Genomic DNA, 13,913 nt, shown 5'->3' with positions numbered 1-13,913 from the left:
GCAGGACATGCAGACTATGCACAGAAGGCACCCCAGCTGAGAATTGAACCAGAGAACCTCTTGCATTGAGGTTACAATGCAAATTGCTGCACCACCACAGCTGCCCTTAAATTGATACTGTTTACATTTATTCAAAATTATATTACAGGCACATTACATTTGTAATTATTTTGTTTTAAATATTCAATACATTTATGTTAAAAGTGATACTTCAGCTTGGACACTCTAAACCGGAAGTAGGTATTAGTGCATGTGCATGTATGTAGTATGGAAAAACAAAACCTGCAGGGCTAACTACCCAGTAGTGTGAACATTGGTTCTAGATTTTGGTCAGTACTGATATGACACCCCAACCACATGTACAAAAATAGGCAAAAGGGGGTTGTGGGTGCATGCACTGTTTTGTAAAAGAACTGCAAAATACTGAATCATAGCTAAAGAGGTTTCCCTCGGACCTTGCCTCAAATTGATGCATGCTTTGGATCTCCCAAAATAGAGCAAATGTTCTTCCTCAAATGCAGAAGATCACAAATGAAATTTTGTTTGAATATAATCACCTCTGAGGCTGCCATTATTCAAAGAAAGGAAAATAAATGTACTTGCTTAAAAAATCAGATCTTTGCCATTTTTTATTTTCTTCAGTTAATTCTGAGAAAAAATACCATTTTGGAAAGCTGGTGCATAAATTTGTCCAAGTTTAGCATTTGTGTTTTGGCTGAAGAAACAGGTGCCATATGTTTTTGGTGATGTAAATTGCATAACAAATTAAAAATTCTAGTTTTAACCCACTTCTTTTCACATTCCCCTGAAAGACCTAGAACAATGGCATTGACTTGCACACATTGATATTGTTTTCATTTATGTGATTCATCTTTAATAATAACAAGGTATTTCCCTAGTATATTACTCACTAATTGTATCTGATGTTGTTTATGGTGCCTATTTTACCTCATTCATAAAGATGTTATCCCTATTGTTGTTTTTCTTTTTTAATAAGGTAGTCTGCTAAGCCAGAGTGTCATCTTTGGGGGTAACCTGGGATTTTACTGCTCAGGGAAGTTGAATAGGAAAGGGTAAAGTAAAGGAATCAACCACAGAGTTAGAGACTGGAGTCTGTTAGCATACCATAATCTTATTTCTCAGAATTAAGCTACTTGAAAGGTACCTAAGTGGTCCATGGACTTTTAAAACTCATCTTGTGAGCAAAGGTTTCAGGAAATATTTCTGTAGCTGCTGATGGTTTGTTGGAGAAGCAAAGACTGAAATAGGCATGTATATTTAAGGTATGTTTGCTAATGCCATGCTCAGCCTGCTTTACATATCTCCTAACTGGTCATTCGCTGAAGCTATAGAAACAGAGACCTGCAGCATCAATGACTGCCAGCTGTTTTTAACTTACAGTACACAGGGATTGTATCTACCTTGCTGTTCACATGATTATGGGTTATACAGTAGAGAAATAAGGGCTGATTGGCAGTATACTAGCACCGTTAAAAGATTATGGGTATATGTGAGTCCTAACCTACCTGATGACCAGTGAGCAGTCTTGTATACTATCAGCATATGCCTGCTGGGCACATGCCATTCATTAAGTATACATAAATGCAGCAGAACAAATGCCAAAAGGAACAGTGAGTTGTACATAAATAACATATGATTTTACCCTTTCAGTTTTTAGAACTCGCACAGTCCAATCAGTTTGAGCATCTTCTTGCAATTTAGTAATCACAATGTCTCCAAACACTGTCATAGGCTTATTGTCTTCAGGCCAGTACTGGTGACATCTTATCTAGGATTGGAAACATAAAAAAAGACTTCAGTACATCATCAATTGTACAGTAATTGGTTTTATTAATAGTAAGTTTCTTAAGTATCTTAACATTTCTTTGTCTGCATACCCGTCCTTTTTCAAAACACTGAGTAAGCATGACTATGCTTTTGGCTCTTGTTTCCAAGATCATTCTCCAAAAATCTCCAACAGTTCCAGGCAATGGGCCTTGAGTAGCAATAAATTCATTTGGACATAGGTAGCCCTAAAACATATCCAACATAATTAAAATTATACTATTCATGACATATTTTAACAGTTTATTTTAAAATAACTGTTATTGTTAAATATGTTGAGGTTCATAAAAAGTACAGCAAGCATCACTATTACATAGTTATTTCTGTCATTTCATGATTATTTTAGAGAGTAAAATGTCAAAGATAAACCTTCCATTTTTACATATCACAATACAATGCAATATCAATGAGACACAAATGAAGGGAATTTAAATGCTTTGCATTTGCATTTTTGGGTTACTGAAAAAGCTTTTCTGGGACAATGACAGTGAAACACACACATATGTATGTATATGTATATGTATATATCAAATCTCTCACATAGCTATAATAATGTAATTAAATAAGAATAGTTACTTACAGAAACATAACTAGCATTGATATAGTCTGATCCAGGAGTGCTAACATCAAGGATTAGCTTCACTCTGTTGTTGTTATCTGCAGAAAATGAAGATGTGTAAGGAATATTATCATTCTTTATAATCACAGACCTGACTTTACATACAATCCCAACCGCATTTGAATTTCCTTTTGTTGCCCAGATTTTCCTATGACCATATTTTCATTTAGATCTCAGTATATTGGGAAGGGCATTTAGTCTTACCAATTTGGGCATCTCTCTACCGTTTCTTCACCATACTGCTTGTCATGTCGCACTCTTGTGGATGTTAGGTTTTGCAGGGCAAATACTGAATAGGTTGCAAAGTCTTCTCAAGGATGCAGTACCAGAGGGTTAGGCACTTTCAAGAATGCAGTACAACAGAGACAAGCACCGGGCTAAATTTGTTTTCTAAATTTTCATCACAGATGTCCTACCACAAGCCCAGATAAAAAAAGTATGCAGTTGATTTAATTCTGCTAAAATCATGAAAAATCTAGTCTCATAGTGCAAAAGTGTCTCAGACTTACTACAAAATTGTGAGGACGTAGGTGCACTGTAACAAAGTAATAACTAGTGCATCCAAAATACCTCTTAAAGGCTAAAACTTCTGGCACTCAGCTGAATTACCCCTAGCAATACCACCAACTAAATTTAACTCCACAAATACATGGCCTTTGGGTGGACCCCATCATATCATTCAAATACTGTAGTGAAGCCAGAGCTGACACCTGCTAAGGTGGTTGAATTGTTGCTACAGAATCTGAATTAATTTGCTCATTCCAAAACTTGAATATGCCCTCCCAGTAGTATCTGTGAATACACGTCAGAAGTTGTTTGATATGGTGGTAGTTGAAATTTGCAGAGGCATATCTCTGACTACTTAGACCAACACTACCTCTCCTTAAAGTATGTAAACCAGATGCTGACTTCATCATCTGCCACCTTACTTCTTTCTTCCCTTCTGTATAAGCTACTGTACCATCACTACTATCCCTCTGTGTCACAGGATAACTATTAAATCTTGCACTTGCTTCACTCCCAAAGCTAAAGAGCATTACAGCAGAAAATCCCAGTTTTATATTAGCTGTTGGGAAGAAGGGAATAACTAAAATAAATCCTTCCAATTATAAATGGCTTCTTAATGAAATGCAGAATTAGCTGGATTAACTTTCATTCATTCATTTTATGATAACCCACTTAATCCAGTTCTGAGTTGTTGGGGAGCTGGAGTTTAACCCAGCACTGAGTGATATACCAGTGTATTGCACAATGCGCGCACGCACACACACACACACACACACACACACACACACACACACACACACACACACACACACACACACACACACACACACACACACAATTTGCAGGACTGCAAACTGACCTATGGCACATCTTTCAGATATGGGAGGAAACTGTGGCATGTAACAAAAAGGCAAGGGGAAGCAGGCAGGCAGGCAGGAGGTACAGACTCCATTACTAAAAGTACTGCAGCCAAGACATGAGCTGTAATGCAGCAGCACTAACCACTGCATCAGTATGCACTGCATCAGTATGCTGTCACTGTGCTGGAATACTTTATTTTCAAAACCAAACTAGTACACAGAATATTTACCTGACTGTGTTGTACAGAAGGGGTTGGGGGTGGCATAATGGTTTAGGTGTTTACCTCACAGACACAAGACACAGCATTTGATTTTCACCTTTGAAAGGGAGATTGGCTAGCCTTAAAATGGCCTGTAAGGGCAGCTAGCCTAGTACTTAGCTATGAACCTATGATGCCTCTTTCTCTGAGAAAACAAGCACCAAAGGCTAGTAAAGCATAAAAGTCTTTAAATGTCTCTTGTTTCATATATGGATACAGTAAAAAGTACTTTAAACACTGGCAGCCCCCAAAAGTAAAATAAACTAATTTTTTAACAGGAAAAATGGTTTTCAATTACTTTAACATTTAAACTGACAGTAGAAAAGAGAGCTCTCATTTACAAGTACAACACAGTCTCATGACAGTCAGTTAAAACACAAACTCATAGCTTTAAAATAACTTTCATGAACAGGAAGGCATTAATAAACAAACATTTTTTTTAAATGGAAGTTTTTTCCTCAAAGGGAATTTATCTGCCTAGCAAAGGAACAACACAAGCCAACACCCAACAAACTGCTGGTCCCATGGTTGGTTCTTCCAGCCACACAAAGAAAAAGTTAAACAAATATCCTTTGCCGCCACAGCAGGTTAGCAATTTGCCTCAACCGCAGCTGGGCAATTCTGGTTGATTTTGTTGTGGCCATTGGTTGTACCTCAGACCACACATCTTTTATCCCAGATCACTATGTTGTAGCACCTACAGACATCATAGACTGGGTTTGTGGCTTTTGGGGTCCTCTTAGTAGGCAATGGAGAACCACTCTTGTTAGTTCTGGGATAGGGAACAGGAAGGCTTCCCTGTTTTATCAGAATGTTGTGCCCATTGCTGGTGAAGCTGCTGCTGCCATTAATAACACTGTTGGCACTATTTTTCATGTCAAAAAGAATCAGAAAACTAAACATGTATCTACTCCTCCTCAAATTTTTATAGATGAGTGAAGTTTATGGAGTCTAGTTCAGGGTTTAATACAGGCTATTGATCCTTCTTATAAGCCAGTTTCTAGTAAAAGAAAGAGGGATAACTCTTTTCCCAAAAAAGATTTAAGATTCTGAATCCATCCATTCAACCACAACCCCTTTTCCCCTTTTTGTACATAGAGTCAGGGTGTCACTTCAGCAGTGACAATAATCTAGAACCAAGGTTTACACCACTAGGTGGATAGCTCTGCCATAGATTTAAGAGTCTGAATCTGGACAGGCAAAGGAATGGACAGATGCAGGGTTTTCTCCTTAGATTTTGATGTAAACTCATTTAAAAGATTTTCCCTGTAGGGTGTTCTCTTTCTCTGTGACTATTTTCAGAATGTGCCAGTGTTTTCAGCGGGAGAGGACTGAGGTTTCTCAGTCCCTCAGAAAGTGCTATGAGCTGTCACAGAAGGAATTTCCAGAACCTTCACCAATTCCTCCAGTTATATCAGCTTTCAAGGATGTAGGTGTTACTGCCCGCAGTTTTCCTGATAGTCAGCCAGCTGCCATTAAAATGGCAAATATATAAAGTTCCTCAATCTTTTAAGTTTTTAATATACTCTTCTCAAACATGACCCAGCAGCTATACGTTTAGTTAATCCTACTGCTGCTAAGCATTTAGTTAATTCCAATTGTACTGTTTCTGATAAGGATGGGAAGATGATTGATAAGTATTGGGGGAAAAGTGTATGCTTCTGAAATTTAGTTTTTCAGAATTTTGAATTGCCAGGCTCATATGTTAAAGTTTGTCTGTGAAAGTATGAGGAATGTTTTATCTGTAGTTTCCTTTTGTGAGGAAAAATCAGCTTTACATAATTAAGTTTCAATTGCACAAGTCACTACTAATTTGCAGCGTGTGTATTACTCAGTTGATACTTTTAGGGCGATGGCCACTGGACAGTTTTGAGGAGGTTTGCCTGGCTTTATGCCCAGAGCCTGCCAGATTATGTTAAAAATGAAATTTCACGTTTTTCTTTGGACAGAAATTTAGTTTTTGGCCTCTCTTTTTCCAAATTTGGCAAAAAACAAAATAAACAGTCTCAACAAAATGCAGGTAAATAGATGTCAAAGAAGAAATGGCAAGGGGGTTCCAAAAAGAGTTCTGGAACCTCCCAAAACCAAGGAAAGTCCAGCAAGTCAGAATGACTAGTTAAAGGGATCTTGCCCCCCTGTCCACCACAGCAGCCCCATTTCCCTTCAGAAATTCTGAATCTCCACGTTTTTATTTGGCAACAAATAATTTTAGGCAAGTGGGTTCTGAAGATCATAATCAAGGTTACAGATGGCTGTGGGAGGAAGGTCCTCTTTTCCAGCGGGTAATTCTTCATTCACCAGACCAGCCCAGACTCTTATTTCCACATGTCCTTTGTCACATGCCATCCTAGGGAGTGATAGCACCTGCTACTTCTTCCCAGGTGGGGAAAGATTTTTGTTGAAGGATGCTTTTAGTGCCAAAGAGAGAAAGTGCTTGGAGACCAGTTCAGGATCTTTCTTGCCACTTCACAACCTGTTACTTCTTCCTTGGTCAAGTTTCCTAATAATGTTAGGTTTAAAAAATGCTTATCATCACTTCCCATCCATACTTGGCATTTCTTAAGGTTTTGTTTCTGGATCACATTATCAGTTATCTGCCTTACACTTTGTGAACACTCTTGATGCACTGGATTGTTCAAAGTGTCATTGCAAACTACAGGGTATCCACATTTTTCCATATTTAGACAATCTGCTTTGTGAGTGCTTTTTTCACTTATGTGAGAGATCCCTTACACAAGCTGGGATTCCAAAAAAACATTCAGAAGTCTTTTTTTGACTCCATCACACAGGATTGTGTTTCTGGAGCATCAGCTAGACCTCAGTTCAAAGAACTTTTCCTCCAAAAAAAAAAAAAAAAAAAAAAGAACATCTTTATTGAGCTCTATTTCTAAGGTTTCCACTCAAACTTTGGTCACTGCAAGGAAGTATCTCAGGATTATGAGTCTCATGGTACGTATAATTCTCATTATACACTTGGCAAGACTCCACATGAGAAAGCTACAATGGTATCTGAAGTCTCCATGCATCAACATCCTTTTTTTTTTCAAACCACAGTGTTGGGGTTTGTCAGAACATAAACCACTTGGTGGAGATAACAAGTATCCTTACATCCAGGTCTCCCCTTCTCCCTCCCTGTTCCAAAGCAGTCAATCACTACAGACACCTCAGACTTTGCTTGGGGAGCAATTTCTGGAGGGATAAAAGTGCTAGGTGTGTGGAACACCAATGAAAGACATAAGCACATAAATACAAAACAGATAGTTGCCCTGATCAAGGCACTGAACTCTTGGAATCATCTTTGGTCCCAGGAACCTCCTCAAGTTGTTACAGACATTACCACAGTTATGTGGTACATCAACAAGCAAGGGGGAACCATATCATTTCTTCTTTGCAGACTAGCCATGCTTGTTTAGGATATAGCTTCACAGAACAATCTCACTCTACAGGCATCAACATTCTATCAGAACAAAATTGTGTGGTATACCAGCTAAGCAGGACAAGGGCAGGTCCTCACAAATGTAAACTAAATTGGGGGTCTTCCCAAATTTGATCTATTTGTAGGGAGTTAATCAAGTAGACCTACTTGCCTGTTCTCGGAACAATCAGCTGGCAGGATTCTGATCCAGGACTCTATGCAAGAAGTCCTGGAAGACATATACCTTTTCTTTTCCTTGAACAGGAATGTTCCTTAATTCTTTTCTACACTTTCAGTGATATCCAGGGTACTTATTTATTTATTTTTATTTATTTCCAGTTTGACTACCAGGGAGGTCCACTGGGCTCAAAGAGCTCGTTTTCAGTGGAGGCCCGGGGAGAACAGCTCCAATAATACATAGTACAAGCTCCATAATATGAAGTACAATACATAGTGGAAACAGAAACAAACTAAGCAAATTTTGCATACAAAATAGCAAAAACTAAACAAAAGTTAAACAGCAGCTTGGAGAAGGATGTAAAGCATATTTACATGTTTAGTGGTTGAGAACAGTAGTACACGGTTAAATTAATACAGAGGTTTAAATCATCTGAGAATGATATAGAAGTAACATTAGCATGGATGAGTTCTTTATGCATGAATATTAGCATGACTTAAATTAATACTGAGGTTTAAATCCTCTGAGAGTGGTATAGAGGTAGCATTAGCATGAAGGCAGGGTTAATCAATAGTGTGTAAGGAGGAACAAACTTTGTGTGTTATAAAGTATTTATGTATTAAGCAGGTTAGGTAGGTGGAGTGCAATTGCATTTCCATTTTTGGGAAAGATAAGAATGCAGCTGGGTTTTGAAGTGTTCAGAGTTCTCAGAAATTTTTAGAGATGGAGGGAGAGAATTTCATTTTTGGCAACGGAAAAGGATAGGAGAAGCTGACCAGTGGGACGGTTTGGTTTATAAACAGAGATTAGATTTTGGTGGGTAGATCTTAGAGTTCTGTTTGGGGTGCATAATGTTAAGATGTTTGTTAGTGCTGGGCATATAGTTGGTTTGAAAATAAGCTTGTGAGTGGTGATGAGTTGGAGGTAGTCAAAGTAGTTTGTGAGTTCTAGCCATTGCAGCTGGTGGAGAGGTTTACAGTGGTGAGTGGAGTATTTGGAAGTGGTGGCGAACTTTGAGATTTTATTGTAACAGGATTCTAGTTTAGAAGAGATGTAGGAAGAAGGTAGTGGTGAGGGTCTGTCTTGCTTGAGGGGGAGAGGAAGTGGGAGTTTCTGTACAGCATGCCAAGTTTCTGATGGGTTTTCTTTCTATTTAGCTGAATATGGGTATCGAATTTTAGGTGTTCATCAATAGTAAGTCCAAGAAGTGTAGCAAAAGGAAAAACTTCTATAGTGGAGTTGGCAAGGCTTGTAATTTTGAAAGAGGTTTTGTCTAGGTGGATAGATTTTGAGGGAGAGAATAGAAGGATCTTTGATTTGCTGGCATTCAAAGAGAGGTGATTTTGGAGCATCCAGTTCTCAGTAGTTGAGGAGGCAGTTTGAGTTTTTGTTTGGAACTCAGGGAGGTTTGATGCAGAGCAAACTAAAGTTGAGTCATCTGCATATTGTACTATCTTAGTGTTAGGAATGGCTGCATGGAAATCATTAATGAAGATATTGAAGAGCATAGGGCCAAGAATGGATCCCTGGGTTACCCCGGTTGGGGTGGGAAGGAAGGCTGAGGTGGCAGTCTTCCATTTTACTGCCTGAGATCTGTCAGAGAGGTAGCTGCTGAACCAGGTAATGGTGTTTTGTGAGAGGTTAAGATTGGAAAGGTGGTGAAGAAGGTGGGTATGGGAGACTGTGTTGAAAGCCTTGGAGAGGTCAAGGAGGACTGTGATACAAGTTATCTGGAGTCACAGGCATGGCTTACGATGTCTAGAAAAGAGAAAAGAGCTGTTATTGTGCTATGGCCAGGACAGAACCCATGTTGTGTTGGGGTGAGGAGTTGGTTATGTGTAATGTATGGCATGAGCTGGAGGTGGATGCATTTCTCAAGAATTTTTGAAAGAGGGGAGAGAATCGCTATGGGTTGGAAGTTGGAGATGTTATTATTTTTGCCTCCTTTATGGAGGGGTAGGATAAAGGCTGCATGCCAGTTTCAGAACATATGATTCTTGTATGGATCTGTTGTTGAGTATGCTAATGGGGATGGTGATGCTATCTGCTGCAATTCTTAAGAAGAGTGAGGGGATATTCAGGGGCATTGGAGCAAGGCTTAAGCTTAGAGAGAATTCTTTTTATATATGAGGTGGGGATGGGTTTGAGGTGGAATATGGGAGGCGAGTTTGGGGTGGAAGGTTGGGCAGAGGGTTTGATTTGGGAGGAGGTGTTGTTTTTTGGGAATGTTTTGGTAAGTTCTGCTATAGAGTTAGTAAAGAAGGAGTTCAACAGAGTAGCTATTTCTGGGTCAGATTTACTAGTGTCAGGGCAAGGGTTGTTTTTGGTGCCTGGATTGAGAAGTGAGTTGATGGATTTCCAGAATTGTTTGGGGTTAGAGGGGTGGTTTGACTGGAGTTTGATATAGTATGCTTTTTTGTCTTGTATGATACGTTTTTTGTCTAAGTTGTGGAGTTGTTTATATTTAAGAAGGGTGTCAGGGTGCCTATTACGATAGTAGAGTCTTGTCCCTTTGTTGCATAAGTGTTTTGGTATCTTTACTAAGACAAGGGGTGGAATTGGTTCTTATACATTTTATTCTTGGAGGGGCTTGGGAGTTAAGAGTGTCTAAAAAGGCTGAGTTGAAGAATTCAACAGCACTGTCCAGAGGTAGAGTTTTTAGAGTGTCCAATTTATCAGTTTGAGAGAACTGGGAAAAGTTGGAGGGTTAAAGTTGTTGAGATTCTGAGTATGGATATATTGGTGTAGATGAGGAGAAGAGGGGGTTGCTCTATGGATGAAGGCTGGTAAGTGATCACTGACAGAGTATGGTAAGGTGCCAAGATTCAGAAGGAATTCCTCAAGATCATTGCCATGACTGCCTTCTGGCTCAGGCAACCATGGTTCTCCCTTCTTTTAGAAATGGCCAGAGGCAATTACCATAGCCTTCCTCACAGAATGGATGTACTCAGAGAAGAACAGGGATGTTTGATACATCCTGACTTCAATCAAATTCACTGACTGTCTGGATGATAGGGTCTTAATTCCCTTTAGATACCTGTTTACTGAGGACATGAACCAGGTTCTAATGGAGGCAAGAAAGCTTGCTGCTAGAAAATCATATATACACGGGTCCTCTTCAAATTACCGAAACGTCAGTTCACCGACACGCGGAAGAGGAACGCGAAAGGACCGACAACGCAGTTGACCGACATGCTGAAGACCGACAAGGGGAACGTGTAAGCGCGACTTGGTAAATATGGGATAGTGAGGGATTTTGGATTAGGGAGCGGACAGGTAAGTGTGCAATAGTGAGGGATTTAGGGTTAGGGTGTGTGAAAGGTGAGTGTGCAGTAGTGTCGGAGTTAGGGTTTGGGTAATGTAAGTGTGTGTTAGTGACGGGTTTATGTTTTCGGGTGGGTTAAGTAAGTTAGGAATAGGGTGCAGGTAGGGTAAGTGTCTGGTACTGTCGGACCTTAGGGTTAGGGGTGGGTTAAGTGAGTTAGGGTTAGGGTGCAGGTAGGGTAAGTGTGCGGTAGTGTCGGACCTTAGGGTTAGGGGTGGGTTAAGTGAGTTAGGGTTAGGGTGCAGGTAGGGTAAGTGTGCGGTAGTGTCGGACCTTAGGGTTAGGGGTGGGTTAAGTGAGTTAGGGTGCAGGTAGAGTAAGTGTGCGGTAGTGTCGGACCTTAGGGTTAGGGTTTGGGTTAGGGCTAGTGGATATGTAATGTAGTGTAATGTGTTGTTTACGTTTAGTGTGTCGGTGTAATGGTGTTCGGTGTTTTGCGTTGTAGGTATTGTGTGTTGTCGGTTATTTGCTGTCGGTGGTTTGTGTGTCAGCGAACTGGCATGTTGGTGTTCTAAAGTAGACCCATATACACCCATTCAGGGCCAGTTGTTCTCTGATTTTGCAATATCTGTGTGAGTTATTATTCTATGGCCTTTCTTATTACTCCATCAAGGCTCATTTATCAGCCAGTTCAGCAATGCTGCCCAAGGATCCTCCTCTTTCAATGCATTTCATGACAGAACATTTTTGTGTTAGAGAAGCTAACCTGGCAAACTTGAGGTTCTTAACATAGAAAACAGTTTTACAGATTACTCTGACCTCTGCAAGAAGGGTGTCTGAGTTTCAAGCTCTTATAGTAAGTCAGCCATATCTCATTTTCCACAGAGACAAAGTTTCATTGAGAACTAATCCTTCTTTTATGCCTAAAGTGGTATCCAAATTCACTTTAAGCCAAACTATCCAATTCCCCTTTTTCTTTCCTGAACCTGAAAATGAGGGAGACAGATAATCTATACCACAGCTACTTAGGTACTATCTTGACAGAACTAAATCTTTCAGATTTTCAGATCAATTGTTCATTTCTGGGGAAGGTAAGAAGAAGGGGCAACCTGTGTCAAAACAGACTATTTCTAAATGGTCATCTGAGGCTATAAAATCTTGTTATACACATTACAGCAAAACTATTTCAGACATCATTAAGGCCTAATCTACCAGGGCTGTGACTTTATCTATAGCTTTTTGGAAAAGATTGAATTCTAGAAGTATTCTAGAAGCTGCAGTGTGGTCCTTTGTACATATTTTTACAAAGCAATGTAAACTTGATTACTTTTCTGTGTCTAGATCAGGCTTTACTGGGATCATTCTCCAGGGGCCCTTCCCCTTCCTCCTCCCAAATGTAGTAAGCTGGGGTAATCTTCCCATATAGTTAAGGCTACGGCAGCAGTGATCAATATAGTGAGCAGGGTCACAGAGCACTGGTTTCACAGAAAGGGTGGTGGAGGACTTGGCTGAGGACTCAACTCTGCAGCTATGCCGGTGGGGAGTCTTACTAGGGGCCTGGAGAGGGAGAGGGAACCCAGCCCCTGGACTGAGTGTGTTCCCTGTGTGTTCTTAGGGGAAATTGTGCTTGGTGCAGAAGGTGCATCTGACAATACTGTGTGTATCTAGTTTTGGTCCAAGTGAACGTCCCTCACTGGTGTCAGTGGTGAGGATCGAAGCTCCTTGATTACTGGCCCAGAAGAGGGATGTCACAACATCTTTGTAAACAGAATTACTTATATGCTCATCCAGAGCAGACCAAACTGGTTAACAATAGAATAAACAATATTAAAAAGAGTGAACCTGCAAGCCATCCTAATACAGACCAATAACTTGCTGAAAGACAATATACAAATGATATACTGGAACTGATGCAGAGTTTAAAGTCATTTAAAAAAATAGTTATGGCAATAGAAGAAAAAGGTGAGAAAAGAAAGTCATATGAAGCAAAGGATCATTCATTGTTAAATAAAGCCATAACGGATAGTTGTAAAAAGTGGAAGAATGCAAGTATGACAAAGGTAGATTACAAAAAAAAAATCCAACATTCATGGATAAAAGAGAACGTATAGATGTTTAAAATACACCCTACACTGATGAACTGCATTGCAGAGACCATGAAACAGTGACAAACCGCTTTGCAGTTGAGGTATGACAAAGGGCACGTTGTTATGCCAGGGATAAAAATTCAAAGGAGGATGGATATTCCAGGTTTATTCTTTGTCACCACTGCTCTTTTGTCTTGTCCTTAACTCACTGAGCAGTTTGCCTAACATATTAGGCTAAGGCTACAATATGACTCCCAGAAACCAATTCTGTTTAAAGACTTTTCATCTATTTTTTGTGGATGACTTAAAACTGTGTGGTTCATCAGATGAAGAGTTGAATGCACAACTACTAATGGTTAAAACTTTCTCAGATGATATAAGGATAACATTTAGTCTTGATAAATGTGCAAAGGAACATTTAAAAAAGGAAAGCTGCAGCACCAAGAAAATATCAGCCTGGGACAGGAATGTGATATAAAGGAACTTGAGGAGGATGGAGTGTAAAAATATCTGGTAATAGATAAAGGTTCGGCAATAAAACATGCAAGAAAACATGAGCAAATGAAAATAAAGCTCAGTAAGGAATGTTTCAGAAGACAAAAACTAATATTGAAAACTGCCTTGCCATATCGGAAAATATTCCAAGCTATAAATCAAGTTTGCTTTTCCTTTTCTAGCTTACAGTTTTGGGGTGATTGACTGGCCCCAAAAAGTACTGGATTGATTGGACATGAAAACAAGAAAAATGCGTCATGCTTATCAAATGATATATAAAAATCAGTGCATACCACAATTATATACTCCCCGTTCTGAAGGAGGTGTGGCCCTGTCAAAACTGACATGATCTGCAGTCATGGGACTGCATACATATCTGCGG

The 13,913-nt window shown here is 39.6% G+C and overlaps 1 protein-coding gene across 1 annotated transcript in view; it reads right to left on the bottom strand.

Moving 5' to 3' along the window:
* Window positions 1–13,913, bottom strand: part of PTPRQ (protein tyrosine phosphatase receptor type Q) — a 4,272,575-nt gene that overhangs the window by 491,254 nt on the left and 3,767,408 nt on the right. Inside the window, exons 35-37 of the mRNA XM_044087226.1 lie at window positions 2,426–2,502; window positions 1,899–2,033; window positions 1,664–1,789 (exon numbers count right to left, since the gene is read on the bottom strand). Coding sequence (XP_043943161.1) covers window positions 1,664–1,789; window positions 1,899–2,033; window positions 2,426–2,502 — 338 coding nt within the window. The remainder of the gene's footprint in view (window positions 1–1,663; window positions 1,790–1,898; window positions 2,034–2,425; window positions 2,503–13,913) is intronic.

The sequence above is a fragment of the Protopterus annectens genome, chromosome 11.part0 (assembly GCF_019279795.1).
Source record: "Protopterus annectens isolate FY-2018-M chromosome 11.part0, PAN1.0, whole genome shotgun sequence".
NCBI lineage: Eukaryota > Metazoa > Chordata > Ceratodontiformes > Protopteridae > Protopterus > Protopterus annectens.
This window is presented reverse-complemented; position numbering and strand designations above follow the sequence as displayed.